This window comes from Mastomys coucha, unplaced genomic scaffold, assembly GCF_008632895.1.
Source record: "Mastomys coucha isolate ucsf_1 unplaced genomic scaffold, UCSF_Mcou_1 pScaffold1, whole genome shotgun sequence".
Taxonomy (NCBI): domain Eukaryota; kingdom Metazoa; phylum Chordata; class Mammalia; order Rodentia; family Muridae; genus Mastomys; species Mastomys coucha.
The window spans coordinates 26,097,902-26,114,813 of record NW_022196891.1 but is presented as its reverse complement, the minus strand read 5'-3'; the positions used below and the strand labels follow the sequence as shown (position 1 = coordinate 26,114,813).

General features: G+C 40.1%; 1 protein-coding gene across 2 annotated transcripts in view; it reads right to left on the bottom strand.

Moving 5' to 3' along the window:
* Thsd7b (thrombospondin type 1 domain containing 7B) overlaps positions 1 to 16,912 on the bottom strand; it is an 895,860-nt gene that overhangs the window by 546,487 nt on the left and 332,461 nt on the right. For both annotated transcript variants that reach the window (XM_031381328.1, XM_031381317.1), the window contains exon 5: positions 5,041 to 5,210. In XM_031381328.1, coding sequence (XP_031237188.1) covers positions 5,041 to 5,210 — 170 coding nt within the window. The remainder of the gene's footprint in view (positions 1 to 5,040; positions 5,211 to 16,912) is intronic.

Genomic DNA, 16,912 nt, shown 5'->3' with positions numbered 1-16,912 from the left:
ACTCAGAAATCCACCTGCCTCTGCCTCCAAAGTGCTGGGATTAAAGGTGTGTGCCACCACTGCCCAGCTATAAGTCATTTCTTTTTCCCATGAGTAATGTACTCAATGTAAAGTGTCACCCTCAGCTATCCTGAAGCTTGTTTAGTTCAGTCCTGCTCTGGCTTAAATCATGTGAAGTATATCTTGAACTACATAAATTGAGAAATATATAATGTCAAGAAGTGCCTGGTAATTTAATTAATGATTAAAATAGGGGCTCTTCAGTAGTTTTGCTAATCATAGTAATTTAATAAACTTGCCTATATCACACTAACATAAGTTTGTTACACTTGATTTAGAAAGTCACTGAGCTTAGATTTTTAAAAAGCAATCAAACACAGTCAATAAAAATCAAACTTAATTTACACTTCCAGTGGCCAAGTTGTCTCTAAATATTCAATAATCCTTTTCTCTGTGCAAAATGCTTCACATTTTGGAGAGAATATTAAAACTATATTCATTTATATCTTTTATATATTTTTATTTGTCAATTATCATCTATCTGTCAGTCTCAACATTCAATTAAACAATCAACAAGGTAGTCAATGATTGCCTATATAAAAGTAAAACTTATACACACACACACACACACATACATTGCTGTGAGCTAGCAAAGGCTATTTCATTCAGAGTCCATTTTCTTCCTTAGCACAAACAACATAAAATGCTACCACCCTGTTTAAACAGCCTGTTTTGTCTCTTGGGTGACAGTGAAGAGCAGTGCATAGTACTATCCCTATGCCACCTCATTCTCTCTTTCAAAGGAGCATATTGATTGCAAGTCCAGTCTCTAAAGACAAACAAAGGACAGTCCTGGTTCTTGGCAAGATTGGAGACGATCTTTTTCCATCTTACCTTGAGAAACAGATCCATGTGCTCAGAACTAATATTATTTGTACCTCAAAATGTTCCTGGATAGCCAAATAAGTTTGCCAATAGGACTTGACCACTTATAAGAGTCTCCTTAGCATATGGACATTTTAATATTCTTACACAGAGCTGATCATAAGGAGATTCATCCTCTGCTTTCAAAGCTCAAGCACACTATGAAAAAAATAAAGTATTAACTCTAACTCCAGAGTAATGCAGAAAGCCTTCTTTCTCAATACCTGTAAAATTCCCTTACTCGTTTAATTTTCCTCACAACAGTTTAAAGGCCATGTCAATATCCACTCAGTCCCTAACCACAATGACAACAATCCAGGAGAATTACTTTCAGGGATTGTAAAATGTCTTCGGCCATGTGGTGTTTGAAGTGATCACAAGACTTGTCAATACCAAAGCATAATCATTATATTGCTTTCCTAATAAAATGATAAGAAATTATTGGAGAGATACCTTTAAAACAACTGTGCTTATGCCATAGACTAAAGTAAAGCTGGCTCCTGACAGAATGTTTTTGAAGAAATCAAATCAGTGTCATCAGCTTAAATAATTGTTTTAAAGGGGCAGGAGAGATGGCTTTGATACAAGCCTGACAACTTTTATTTGATCCCCAGAACCCAAGCAGCATAAAGAGAAAACTGACTCCTGGGAGTGTCCTCTGGCAAGCATATGCATGTGCACACATGTAAATTAATTAATTAATTAGCTGATATATATTTAGAAATATATTTAGAAAGAAATGTCATTAGTTCAGGCGTTTATTACTATCTTAGCAGTTGAAGTTAGAAATTTTTTTTTAATCCTATTGACCTAATTTGACAAGTGGCCACTATCGTTTTACAATAGAAACTAAAATGTTCTCTTGCATTTAATTTGGGTCTAGAAGAAATTTGTATTGCATTGCATTGCTTTTATCAAGGGTTACACATGAATGATAGTAGAAATACAAGCATTTTATAAGGGAGGTTCGCTTGTACTACAGAGCAAAATAAAACCTTTGATAACCTCACCAAAGTAAGTGGGTCGCTATTTCTCGCCTTCCACGTGGCTGGGACGTATGAGCGAAGAGTTTCACGGGCTGTATTCAGCTCTGCACCAGAAGACATGGCTGAGACATATGTCAGCATGTTTACAGCCTCAGACATCTCTTCCCTCCGAACTGAGGGTTTTTAAAGTGCTTATTGTTTCCCCCATGAACCCAAGCATTAATTCAGGAGTGCGCCTTGACCTAAGATAGCATCCTCATTTCCCATGCTTTACTTATGGTTCTCAGTCTGTAGTGAACATCTCCTCTCTGTTTGCTCTTCCATTGTGTAGTATTTATTCTTCAGTACTAAAACACCCTCTTCGAAAGGTTTTCCTAGTTGTAATCTCCATGCCTAATCTAGATTGCTTTCTGTTGCTGTGGTAAAAAAAAAAAAAAAACAAACCTGGACAAAAGCAACTTGGAAAGTGTTTAGTGGGCTGACATTTCCCAGTCATAATCTATTGATGAGGGAAGGGAGACAGGGCAGCAACTCAGGTGGGAAGTGGAGCAAAAGGTGTGGAGATGCTGCTCCCTAGGCAGCAACCTCCTATCTAGGGAGAGTGCTCTCCGCATGGGCTGACCCTTCTACATCAATCATCAATTTACACACTCTCCAATAGTTATGCCAACAGGTTAACCTGATCAAGGCCAGTCATCAATTGGAGTGTGTAACCTCTTGCCAGGAGACTCTAGGTTGTGTCAAGTTGAGAATAAAAACAACCGAGGACACTGCCCACTAGGCAAGTTTCCATTAACCAAGCTCTAAAAGTGGCTGAAGAAACTTCAGACATAGGAGATTTATTTAAAAGATCATTATGCTTTATAAAAGAAACCTTAGGAAGATGAACTTTCAATAGAAGATACAAAGTCAAAGCAGAAAAAGTAAGGAGGGGGTATATTTATTTAAGTGTTTGCCTTTGAAGCTCCCTGAACTGTAGTCACAAGTGACAGAAAGAAAAGAGGAGGTGGAGCAGAAACATCCTCAACATTGGAAGGATAGCCTGGAGCTTTTCAACTACATGTTGTGTTTTCCAAGTTTAGAAGAGTTATGACAGTGATTTCTTTTTTCTCCTGAAACACAAAGCATGTAAATTGTCAATTTTCATGATTGTAATTAGAGAAGAGAAAAACAATTACTACTTGTAGGCAGCATTATCCCCCATGTTGATCATTTAAGGTCAGAGCTGTAGATACTTTTGGAACTCTGAGATTAGTCACAAAGTTGTAGCTAGCAGGAAAAGCTTTGTACGATAAAAGTCATATTTTACCATAACAAGAAAGCTTGAAACCCATCTTCCTAAACAAATCTCATGGAAGTGGGGTATGGATAGTTGGGAAACCCTAGGAATTCTCCAGTCTCATTCTCCATCCATTTAGCCTCAACTCTCCACGTAGCTGGTAGAAGCCACAGGTTCATCTAGAGAGCACAAGGCTTGTCCTCCAATCTTGTTTATTCATTCAATGAATTTCCATAAGTCTGTGCAACTTTCCTCATATATGTTATTATTGCCACCAACTTCACAAACTGTCCCATGGTAGAGAATGTGCCCTCTAATGGACAGCTCAAGGTAAAGAACAATCTTGTTCTTTCTTTCTCTTTTGGTGATCCCTCCTTTTTTAGGTATATTAAAAGTTGTCAATAAAATAAAAGATTATTAATATTTGAAAGAGATGTGTCTGTAGAAATATACAAACACAAAATACAATAAAACAGAGAATATCAGGGAGTGGAGGAAGCTAACTAAAACTAAGGATATATGAAGAATCCTTATGGAAATCCAGTATGCGTGGGAACGTGTAAAGGAATTTGAACAGAAGAACAAAGGTGGGTGGACAATGCTGCTCCCAGAAGATACAGTTATTAAGTGAAAATCAGAGGTAGTCACAGCCTACCTACCTACAAGTGACAGATCAGAGAGACTCCAGAGGTACCCAAAACAATAAAAGCTATTACCTTGGTTGCCTACTGTAACTTGATGGTGAGACACAATTGTTGAAGGCACCACTTATTTTGGATAAAGAACACAGAAAGGCTAATTTAGACTGACCCAGAAACTCTCCCTGCTCATAAGTTTTCATAGTATCAGAAGGGATAGTGCAGGCTACTGAAGGAGAAATAATATCAGTATTCTCATGTAGTGCTAGAACCTACATCCTATAATGTCAACTTTCTTAGTAAGCTGTAATAGCCAGTACAGTAATGGCATGATGATTACCATCTTGATGATAACCAACCACTTTTTAAATGACTATTCCACAGGAGGTATTTTAGACCTGGCACTATAAATCTAGTCAAAAGCTCATGAGTGGGGAGATTACAGGACCTAGGAGGAAGCTGTTTTTGTTGTTTTGCTAATGTTTACAAACTGCCTTATAAATACTTGGTCATAGGAGTTTGGTACGTAACTGGTAGGAATTAATGCAGAGATTTATAGCTAGTCAAAGTACCAAGCATAAGTAACTGAATGCTTAACTCTGGATGAGTCATCTATAGCAACTTTTGCCCAGCCAAGCCTCCAGAGCATACAGCAGAAGAGTGGACCAAAAGAATGTAAGAGCTGAAGGGGGAGGAGCAGAGCTGTAAATTGCATACTTCCGAGAATGTCGGGATTGATAGACACATCAACAGTACCTATGGTTACCCACATCGGACCTGCGCGAGATCGATGTAGTCAAAGTTCCAGCACAAATATGGGAGAGGACACTAAGACCCCACCCTTATCCAGGAGCTATCAAGAGTTTATGTTTGCTGAGTGAGACAAACAAACAAACAAACAAACAAAAAAAATATCATTCTCTTTTGGCCACTGGTAGGCTGCCCATGTTCCATACCTATGTGCATATAGGAAGCACTAGTTGGATTTAGGGTGCTGTTAACCAAAAAGCAGGACATGAAGTTGGGAGAGTGATAGAGTGGAGGCACTAGGGGCAGATGAAGGAAGGTCTGAGTGGATAGGTATGATAGAAATAAAATGTACACAGCTTTCAAAGAATAAAGGAATAGTTCTTTAAGAAAAATATTAGGAGTGGTACTGAGGCAGGCTCTCCTTCTAGCCAGCAGTACCCTCTGCCAGGAGCTGGCTACCTACCTTCCTTGGTCCTTGATGCAATGGTTGCTGGTAGACTCTGGGCACAGTACACCTGTCGGGTCTGGATCCCACCACCGCAGATTGGTCCTGTCTCGTGCCAAAGTGGGTCCTGTTGTTCCAGAAGAAGAGAGACTCGGCATTCCTTCCATTCGGAGGTTCTCCAGGAATACCTGTTCAGTTTGATTCGTTTAAAAGAAGAAGAGGCCATGAGGAAAGTATACAGCTCCGAAGAAAGCAGGCAATGACATCAAATGTGTAGGGAAATCTCTTTCTCTTCGTGGGGAAAGAAGCATCCTGGCTTTACATTATTAAATCACTGTTATTTCCCACAGAAACGCATAGATGTACACTGTAGCAATAGGCAGTACTTTGTGACCAGACCAAAGGAAGAAAAATAAGGCAAGTGATGGGTACATCTCAGTGTAAAGTTGAGGAAAGAGAAGAATTAGAGGAAGGATCTGGAAACACAATGAAGCTCATAAATGGCAGCAGAAATTGTCACCAAGAGCTATTAGACAGACTTCCAGATAACTGCATGCAAGTTAGCTTTCTTTTTTCAGTTTGGAGAACAATGTATACTCTTGCAGAGATTCCTCTTTTCAAATGGACTCTAACATCTCAATCACAGTATAGAAATCATTTTCTTCCCATTTAACACCTTGAACCTGAGAGAAAGCAATTAAGATGAATTCATTAAAATGTGTGTTACATGTTTATTAAAATGTGTTAACACTGTATGCATCACTATGTTCAGTCAACAACTATTTTTCAACACAAGTGGCATGAAGTTATTTAAACTGACTTAGAGATGAGTCTCCCTGGCTTATAATTAATTGTTTAAAAAACATTTTAAAGAAGATAAAACTAAAGTAGTAAAGTACCATGGAGCTTATGCACAATTTACAGAAAACAAAACTGTCAAAATTCACACCTGGATTTACATCTTCAGACATACTTTCCTTGTATGGGTTATTACAGAGTTGCTCAAGCCCAAACCATTAATATATGGACCACATCCTCATACATTCCCACAGACTCATCACCTCTCTATAGTGACAAAGAAACCCCGAGAACATTCTCAGATGTGAGGAAAGATTTCTCAACTATGTGATTGCTTATAATAAAGTAAAATGTAATAATTATCACATGTCAGTAAGACCATGCTTTTTTTTCAGAAGTGAGAGTGAAATTGAAACTCAAGAAGCAAATATGAAAATATCTAAAAATCTTGATCATGATCAAACTCCTTGAAGTGAATGCCATCATTCTCAAAAGCTTGAATGCCTAGAAGCATTCATCTTTAAGGAGCTCATTGTGGAAATGAAGATGCAGACATGAAGATGCTCCTTCCAGGCATGTTGAAACTTCCTTTCTCTCCCTTGTCCTTATTACCTCACTTCCCCCTTGGTTTCCCCAGACTTAGAGATGCGTGGACAAGGGACTGCTGGAGAGAAGTTTCAGTTGTGCAAGTGTGAGGACTTGAGTTCAAAGAGCTGGCTCTCATGTAAGAAACCCAGGCAGGGTTAGAGAAATGGGGATTACTGGAGCTATCTGGCCAGCCAGTCTAGATGAAAAAGTAAGCTTCAGATTTAGTGAAGGAACTTGTCTTGAAAACAAGGTAAAGAGGAATCAAGGAAAATACCTGCTCTCCATCTCTGGCCTCCACTTGCGTGCACACAAACACATGCACTCACATACACACAAATTGACACATATACATAGATACCACACAAGACACCATATACAAACATCAGTAGTGTGCACATACCAGGGTAGTCGTGATTTGTAACGAGGAAGGAGTTTGGGGTCTCAAGATCAAGTCATCTTCCTTACGCATAAACACAAACAAGATTCTTCTAGTTTACAGACAACAGAAAGTTTGAGAGAAAGGCAGGTCTCCCTGAGTCATAAGGCAGAACTCCTCCAAAGGAATTGCTATAAAGCAACCCATTCCCAACTCCTTACCCTGTTCTGTCTGGGTGTATAAGTGAAGGACTTGGCTCTGAGCTATGGGACACAGTTGGCTCTGTTCTATGGCAAAGCTTAGTGAGGTTGGTGGCTGACTGTAGGACTGGATGGTTATTCCACTCTTCTCCTTCAGGCACTCTTCTTTCTTGACTCTCTTAAGGAAGTCTCTCTGTCTAATAAGGGGCTAGCTACAGCAGCTGACTTGCAGCTAGTAAGACAGGCAAACAAGAAGTTTAGTGTACAAGGTAGTATAGACCATGAGTACTTAAGAATCTCACCACCCTGATCTAAATAGGAGCCTTGCTACTTGTTAGTCCTTCCACCTGATAAACATGATGGCTATTTCCCCATTTATAAGATACAGATAATCACACGAAACACTGAGCTTGACATGGAATAAAAGTTAATATTCTTTCTATTCTTTTCTCTACTTCATCGCCACTTCATTCGTGTGTGTGTGTGTGTGTGTGTGTGTGTGTGTGTGTGTGTGCACCTGCATATTCTTTTTTTTAACTTGAGATAGGGGCAAGTATTCCAGACTTGTTTTGAACTCTCTTATTATGTAGCCAAAGATAACCTGGAACTTCTGATTCCAGCATACTTAACCCCCAGGCTACTCCAATTATAGGTCTAGAACATTGCACCTCTTTTATTCAGTGGTGGTGCCTGAACCTAGTACTTCCTACATGATAGTCAAACATTTTACCACTGATCTAAATTCATATTTCTCCTGTCTCCTTATATCCTTCTCTGTGTATTTGTTCATTACTGCCTCACTTTACACACACACACACACACACACACACACACACACACACACAGACACACATGCACACACATTTATTCATGAGGATTTCATAGGTTTCATCAATAGTCATATATTAGGTCTTACCTATCACTGTCCCCTATATGCTCCAACATCATGCTGCCAGACAAGATGTGTCCTCTGAATCAATAGGACCATAAATGCTCTGGGGGGTATCCAACCACTCTTTGATTAAATTTGAAGTCTACTTCACAGGAGGGAATTCATGCCTGGTAACATAAATCTGGTCACTAACCCATGGCTCAAGTGTTCATGGGTTAGATAAAACAACCTACTGCTGTTTTAATAAATGTTCATGATGTCAAACAGCCTTATAAATGTTTGTGTTTATACCCACAGGTTTGTGTTGCTGGTGAGAGAAGCTTGTTTTAAAATGGACAGTGGTTAGTGCAGACTAGTCAAAATAGCCAGATTAAGAGTCTGAGTATTTGGCCACAGATGGGATGCCTATATCAACCACTTTAACCCTACAATTCAAGGAAAATTGAAGACTGGAGGTCAGAAAGGATGCTAGAGCCAGAGTCTAGTGAGGAGTGATTTCCTTAGACATGACATGGCTGTTGCATACATAGTTAAAATTCTACAGATCAGGAGTGATAAAAGAGCTGTGTTGGGAAGGCCTAAAGGGAATTGGAAGGGAAGTGTGAGGTAGATATAGTCAAGATTTGTTATATACACATTTTAAATTATCAAAGAAAATTTTTCTTTTTTCTTTTTGTTTTTGTTGCTTATATTATTTATTTACATTTCAAATGTTATCAACCTTCCGGGTTTCCCCTCTGCAAAACCCTTATCCCAACCCCAAACACTTGCATGTATGAGGGTGCTTCCCTACCTACCTACCCACTCCTACTTCACCACCCTACATCCCCCTACTCTGGAGACATTGAGTCTTCAGAGGACCAAGTTCCTCTCCTCCCACTGATGCCAGATAAGGCCATCCTCTGCTACATATGCAGCTGGAGCCATGATTCCCTCCATGTGTATTCTTTGGTTGGTAGTTTAGTCCCTAGGAGCTCTGGTGGGCCTAGTTGGTTGATATTATTCTTCCTATGGTTGGTGTTGAAAAACACTTCAGCTCCTTCAGTCCCTCCCCTAACTCCTTTATTGGGTTCCCCATGCTCTGTCAGATGGTTGTCTGTGATCATCCATATCTATATTGGCACTGGCAGAGAGTCTCAGGGGACAAGTATGGCAGGCTCCTGCCAGCAAGCACTTACTGACATCAGCAATAGTGTGGCGTTTTGTGTCTGTAGATGGGATGGATCCCTAGATGGGACAATATCTGGATGGCCTTCCTTCATTTTAAATGTTTTTAAAATTTAAAGTATTCTGCATTAGATATTTTTTTAATTTGACATTCCCATTTCAGCATACAGAGAGAAGAGCATGGGAAAGAGTTCAGAAGCATTGAAAGTCAAACTGGGAAGGGGTTATCTTGTACCAACTGCTTTTTCAACTAATCTTCACAGCCCTGTAATAATTAGTGACAGTTAGATTTTAGAAGTCAGTGTGAAGGAAAATGAAAAGGAAAGCTTAATGACTAAGAAATGTACCCAAAGAAACAAAATCTCTGGTGGTGGCTCGTTAACTAACCGGGAAGGCCCAACTTCTGTTCCCTAGCAAGGGACAAAAAAAAAAAATCTCTGAAGAAAAACGGGGCCTTTACCACAACAATTGTTTTCCATCCCTGAGAAAATACCAAAGCAGCAAGAGGCAAAGAGAAAAGCAACCCAGTAAAGAGCGTGTGCTCCTTTTTAAACGTGGGTCATTTCACACTTCGCTCATCTCTTTCACTTCCTGTTTTCCAAGAGCCTCTGCAAAGTTTAGTCACAAATCACCCAGCAGCCATGAAAGCACAACGCCATGAACCTCACCAACCTGAGAGAGTGTGTCTCTAAGGATCTGACAGAATAAAAAATCAAAGGAGTACGCTCAGCTAAACGGATACTCTTGCTTCCTCAGAAGTGCTTGTGGCGATGGGCCTTGGCAAAGGCTGGCTCTCCAGCTTGTAACATTCTCTTTAATGACGGAGTGTGTCAAAGACCAGCAAACCTCTATCTCCAACTCTGGGGCCTTTCAACACATCCTCATTTTGCCCTCCTGCTCAGGACAAGTATCTGGAGCTTTAGAAACCAGAGACCTGTGTCCTCTACGGAAGCAACCCTCTGTAAGTGGCTTCTAGTGGCAAAGGTAAATACTAAAGGAAAAGAAGTGAGTGAATTTCCATGGACCCCTACTCCTATATATATATAGGATTTATTTGCCTTTGTCATGACTGTCTGGCTGTAAAGGATAAACATGGCATTACTGTTTGGGTGTCCGTAAGTAATTTAAGTAGTGGAAAAATGGCATCCAACATTTCGTGCTGCTTATTCTACGGTAGGCTTTTCCTTGGTGAGTGAAGGCACAGTGCTTCAACTTACATTCTTCATAATCGTATAAGAAAACATTATTTACTGCTACATATGAGAGAATGGGCATGGAACTAATGTCTCTGGTGGCATCCAGCAAGTGGTAGAGTAGAAGTCAGAATCAAGTGCACTGGACTCTGTTGTGGCAGTTTTTCCCTCTGGTAAAACTGAATGGATGGTCAGTACATAACAAATGTTCTGCCTGCCTGTTTACTCCAAAAACCAGCAAGTCCTGGTACTGACTGGAGGAACTGTGTCTGGGCTTAAACACAAATATCCTCCATTGGTCCTGGTGAGCCTGTCAGTGATGTTTATACACTACCATTTTTCACTATCAAGATAATCCTTCTTCTAATCACACAGAAACATGGCTTAGAATCCCCGTAAATGAGTTGTTTTGTAATTACACTCTTGTAGCTTCGCCGGGTTAAATTTCAGCATTTTGGATAGAGGAAAGATAGTTGAGAGGAAGAGAAAATAAAAATCAAGCAAAAGACTTTCTAGTTCCATCTATTTCCAGCAAAATTCATGATGCCCTCATTTTTAATGACTGACCAGTATCCCACTGTGTAAATGTACTATATTTTCTATAGTCATTCTTTGGTTGAGGGACGTCTGAGTTGTTTCCAGCTTCTGACTATTATAAATAAGGCTACTATGAACATAGTGGTATGGTGGGGCATCTTCTGGATATATGCCCAACCATATATTCAGGTATATCTGGGTCTTCAGGTAGAACTATTTTCAATTTTCTGAGGGACCACCAGCTTGCAATCCCACCAGCAATGGAAGAATGTTCTTTCTCTAGATCCTCACCAGCAGGTGCTGTCACTTGAGTTTTTGATCTTAGCCCTTCTGATTGGTGTAAGGTGGAATCTCAGGGTCAGGGTCATTATAATTTGCATTTCCCTGATGACTAAGGACTTTGAACATTTCTTTAAGTGCTTCTAGGCCATGTGAGATTCTTCTGTTGTGAATTCTCTATTTAGCTTTGTACCTCATTTTAAAATTAGATTATTTGTTTTTGTGGAGGTTAAGTTTTTAAGTTCTTTATGTATTTTGGATATTAGCCCTCTATTGGATAGAGGATTAGAAAAGATTTTTTTCCCCTAATCTGTAGGTTTTCCATTTGCCCTATTTATGGTATCTTTTGCCTTTCAGAAGCTTTGCAGTTTCATGAGGTCCCATTTATCAATTGTGGATCTTAGTGCCTGAGCTATTGGTGTTCTCTTCAGGAAATTTCCCTCTGTACCAATGAGTTTGAGGGTCTTCCCCACTTTCTCTTCTATTAGATTCAGTGTATCTGGTTTTATGGTGAGGTCCTTGATCCACTTGGACTTGAACTTTGTGAAGGTGATAAGTAGGGATCTATTTTCATTCTTCTACATAGAGACTGCCAGTGAGACCAGCACCATTTATTCTATTTGTGAAAATTCAAATCATCACTAACAGTTCCCAAAGTCAAGTTTCTATAAGGTGAGTCAGTGACTTTTTGAAGAAAGACTTGAAATCCACTCCCTCACATTGCTCCCTTTCAATTCCTTTTGTGTAAATCAACCATGTCTCCTGAGGAAACAACTCTGGGCTCCCTGCTGTTAGTGAATGAACACATTAATTCACTCCAGTCATCGAAAACCCCACACACTCCCAAGTAGGGGAACTTTAGGACTGGAAATACGGATTATATTCAAGGACTACAAATCTTAAAGCAGAGCTGGGTGAAGGTAGTAAGGTCATGTACCAGAGACTGAATCCAGAAAGTGCCTGATAAGCAGCCTCCATCAGGAATGGTGTGTCTACCCTCTCTTTCTTCAGCAATGACATTCTAACCCTGTCTGCTATGAGTGATTTCAGACAGCAGGAAGGATGACAGTTTCCAAAACCCAGGGAAGATGTTTGCCTTCCAGTGGGTTTCAGAATCTAGCATGGAGTCATATCAGCAGAAAAGAGAGATGGACACAGAGAGCCTCATCAAGGAAGACCTGAGTCCTGACTGAAAAGGGTAGAGAGGAGAGGACCAGCTAGACATTGACATTCTAGCAGGTCAGCAAAAAGTGAAGCTGGAGAAATGCTTGTCTGCCCCCTAAATGTACAGAGCCCAGTGTGGTAGGAGGGATGCTCCCAGGGCAGAGACCCAAAACCAAACCACATAGAGAAACTTCCAGGATAATATAAAAGTGATGGATTCCCAAAGGCAATAGCAAATTATGAGAATTTGAGGTGGTGGTGGTAACAAGATGAAGTAATGTAAGTGTTAAAGGAACACCCAGGAGGGCAGTGAAGAATGCCAGTAAGAGTGAAAGGAATGATATGAGAGAAAGCTTTGTAAGCCTAGGAAGGCAGGCTGCAACCATCCTGCTGAGCATGGAGCAAAGAAATTGCATCCTAGATGTCCTATGAAGGTGGAAACAACTGTCTAATAGATTAAGCAGAGGATGGAGGAGAAAAGGAAGAATGACAAATGATTGTGGCATTTCTTCCTTGCCACATATAAATAGTTAAACTCCTTGACATTGAAGACTCAGAGGACAGAGCTCCAGAAAGATATTCAAATTCCAGATACCCGGGAGACGAACATGAGTAGGCATTATAACTAAGCAATCCAACCCTTTCCTTCCTCTTTACATCCTAGAATCTGGTTTCTGAACCCGTGAACTCATGCCTATAGACTGTTACCCGCTGGCAGTTAATCTGTAGATCTGCGTTAGATTTAAATACTAAGATATGAGATTCTCAGATCATTCTCAGATGCTACATGCAGCCTAAATAACAGTGCAACAACAAAAGTAAAATCAACAACATTATGGGGCTGGAGAGCCAGTTTGGTGATTAAGAGCACTTGCTGCTTTTGCAGAAGACCCAAGTTTATTTCCCAGGACCCAAGTTAGGCAGATTGCAACCATCTGTAGCTACAGCTCCTAGGAATTCAACACCCTCTTCTGGCCTCCCCATGCACCTGCACTCATGGACACATGCACATACATGGGCACATGTAAACACCTAATTAAAAGTAAAAAATATATCCTAAAAAGAGCAATAAAAATGAACGTGAGGCTGAGAAGGAAGACGGATGAGGATACTGAGGATGGGGTCTTGGAGAGAGGCAGGATGGATGCTAGGATCAATATGTACTATGTAAATTTCAAAGAATAAAAATATTAACTATTGTAAAAGATACCAATGTTCACTCAAAGACCAATCTTATAAATGTAGAAATACCTTTCTCATATAAAATGCAGGAAACAAAAAAGAAAATAAAAAGTCTAGACTAGGACAGGGCAACTTAGAGTCCTAGCATTAAACACATTAGGCAGCATAGATTTCTGAGTGATATCCAACTAAGACTATCCCCCTTTGTTGAGAGACAAATGATGGGGAAGCTTAAAATTCCCATTTTTTTGGGCAACAAGTACAGCTCTCCTAAATGAACAAAGTCAACATTAAAGAAGAAGAAGCACTCAGCAATGATTTCTTAAAGATTCCCATATCAATGTGTCATAAAGGGATTCTAAGAGTCACAAGAAACCAACTCTGCTGCAGCCTTTGGCCTTTCAAATCTAACCTTGACACTTTCAGAAGGCTCCAGGCTGTGTAAAGCATGGGCTTCCTCTCTCCCTTTTCAAATGGCTGAGATATAAAGCCAAGAACATGGGATAGAATCTTAAGTGACTTAATAAATGATGACAGATTGATAGAATAATTGCATTAGTTAACAGTCATGTTTTGATTGAGCACATATAGATTTGCAAACACTCCTGGAATTGAAACTCCAACGAAAGGTATTCAAATTAAATGTGTGCGTATATTAAAAATCAGTGCTCTGCAGCGTGACTAATTTATGATAATGTCTGTTGTCCTTTGAAAGTTGTAAATGTACTTGGAAAAGAATTAACTTGTCTTTTTTTTTTCCTGAGCAGACCATCAACATAAGAGAACTGGTCAAGCCTTTATACATTTTATGCTCTAGTAATTTTTTATTGGATAGAGTGGGCTATTGATTATGGAAAGCTACTCTGAATTGCAAGGCTCTCTGCTTTGCAGCAGATGGCTTTGCTAGCCAAACTCCACATATGTATTATTAATAGACTTCTATCGTTACGCACAGCACTTAACAGTACGTTAACTTCCTTACACTAACTGGGGAACAGATCTTCTGTCCAGGAGGACTCATGAAACCACATTCGCCAGTAATAGACAGATCCAATAAAAAGATGCCAATGTCCCGAGGAAATCATTTCAAATTCTTAGAAAACTTGTTTCGTTTCTGAAACAGAGACTCCATAGTGTTCCAGGGTTCCAGGGTATGGCTCCTTTACTTCTCAATTGCTGCAGAAATTTGTTTAATTTAAGCAACTGAAACAATGGCTCCTTAAAAGAATCCATTAATCTATCTGACAACTTTTTATCGAGCTTGTATTATGTGTGGGGTGTTGGGTGCACTGAGAGAAATCAATGGGAGAAGATTTAAAAGGTGCGAATGGCAATGTGTGTTAGAAGCCAAGTTGTGAACAAATCCAGACTGTGATCTTACTCCTAAACCCATCTGAGGTAATGGTTACAGCCAATGAAAACAGAAGCTTTTTAATCCGGAATATCAGAGGTGATATCAGAGGAGACCATCTGAGACTGCACAAGCTTTCAACAGTTATCACTGTCTCAAGTAGTTTCTACCTGATCATCTTCCCTGAGCTAATTTCAGATTCTTTTCACAAAAACACCTTCCTTTGTTTCACACACATCATATGATGATAACTGTAGGCATGCAATACCATAATGTGTGAGGAATATTGTTCTGGATCTTTCTGGCCCTTGAGCAGACATTCATTCATCCAGTGATTAGTCAGTATTGACTATGGGCCAAACACTCTTCTCTGAGTTCTTGGAAGGAAAGAAGAAAGGAAATAAGGGGAGGGAGGGAGGGAAAAGGACAGAAAGTAGGAAATTGGGACAGAGAGAAGGAGGTAAAGAGGGAGAGAGGGAGGGAAAAGGGATAGAAGGAAGGAAGGGAGAGATAAAGGGAGGGAGGGAAGGAGGGAGAGATAAAGGGAGGGAGGGAAAGAGGGAGAGAGGGAAAGAGTGAGTGAGTGAGGGAGGCAGGCCAGCCCTACCAATGTGTGGGTTCACATGCACAAACATCATTGCTAGGCACTCATAGACAATGTGTAGGTACTGTTCTTTTTGGAAGAACATGTTTTTCAGGAGTCACTGGATGAACAAATCAGTGTGTTCTGTTTCCTCTTTTCTGATTAACCTAGTGAGAGACTGAAGCAGATCTTGAAGAGAAGTAGCCCCCAACAGACTTTCTTATTTTGCCATAGGGCAAAGAAAATAAGGCAATCAGGTTGGGTTTTCACCCACACTTTCCCTAACATTCTGGCTGACTCCAACAGTCACCCCTGAAATTTTAGTCTCCAGAGTTTACATAAGGAAGAAAGAATTTTTATCTAGAAAATCTAAAATTGAGCTCAGTGCTTCAATGTGATGTTAGGGATATCTGAGCTGATCCCTGGAGCCATGTAATGAGCAAATCAAAAGGGAATGTGGGAGCCTGGAAATGCCTCTCAGCATGAGTTTGCACAGACAGACTTTTTGTCAAGGATATCTAGCCTACTTGTAATAAGGATAAATTCACACATGTCAGCAGTAATGAGGGAAGGGTGGTTTCACAGAACCTATCTATTCTGTGCCAGGCCAAGGTATTGGAAACACATTTAACAAATTGTCATTTCTCTGTGGTAATGTTGCATAGTCTGTATGGTACCATTAGCCATGCAGCTTCTGCCTTGAAACTTTCTAAGAGATTTACTCAACATTGGGCCACTGTCACTATACTATAGAGCTGCTTGCTATTCAGTTTCAAACTTTAAATGATTATGTAAGAGGAGGAACAGCCATTTTCATATGAAAATTGTCTTCCACCCACGGGTGATAGAAGTTGCTGGCAGGAAGTGTCATTTCTAACAAAGATGTATTGCAAGTGACTCTCAACATCCTCGTGTGATCATTACAAGTTCTTTTACTAGAATGGGGCTCTCTTTGCAGCTACTTCAGAATGTTGGTCTGTCCTACTTCTTTGACGTGAGGAGATTAACGCCTGACAGCCCCTGTCCTTTGCTTTATTAGGACTTCACAGTCCACAAGGCTGCCTCAGCTTGCACAGTGTTTGAAAGCATTGGCATGTGGATCTAACATTTTGGATTTTCACTGTGACTCAGGGAAAAAGAAAAACAAGGCCCTAGGCATTTTTATGCATTGTATATCTTTTTGTGTCTCAGGACAAAAAAAAATAATGTGCAATAGTGAGAAGAATCCCATAGAACTCAAAGTCACAGCTGAAAAGGAGACGCCTCTCCTTCTCACAGTTATGACCCCCAGTTAATGTGTTTAATGTTATCCTGTAGCTGAGAAGAGTAAACATCTGATAATGAACTGTGTGAGGTTGGAGAAGGGTCTTGCTTGAGCTGTCCTTGAGTCTGTGTCAAAAGCACACCCCCGAGACGAGGCAAGTGTGGACGGCACTAACTCTTAGTTCTAGAGTGTGCCCTTAGGAGCACAGGAGGACTAGTTCTTATCTCGTTTCAAATCAAGTTACACAACTTCCAACATGTTCTATTCTCAGCTGCACCTTGAACCTGGCTCCTTTCGGTTAGGCTTCTTCCACACA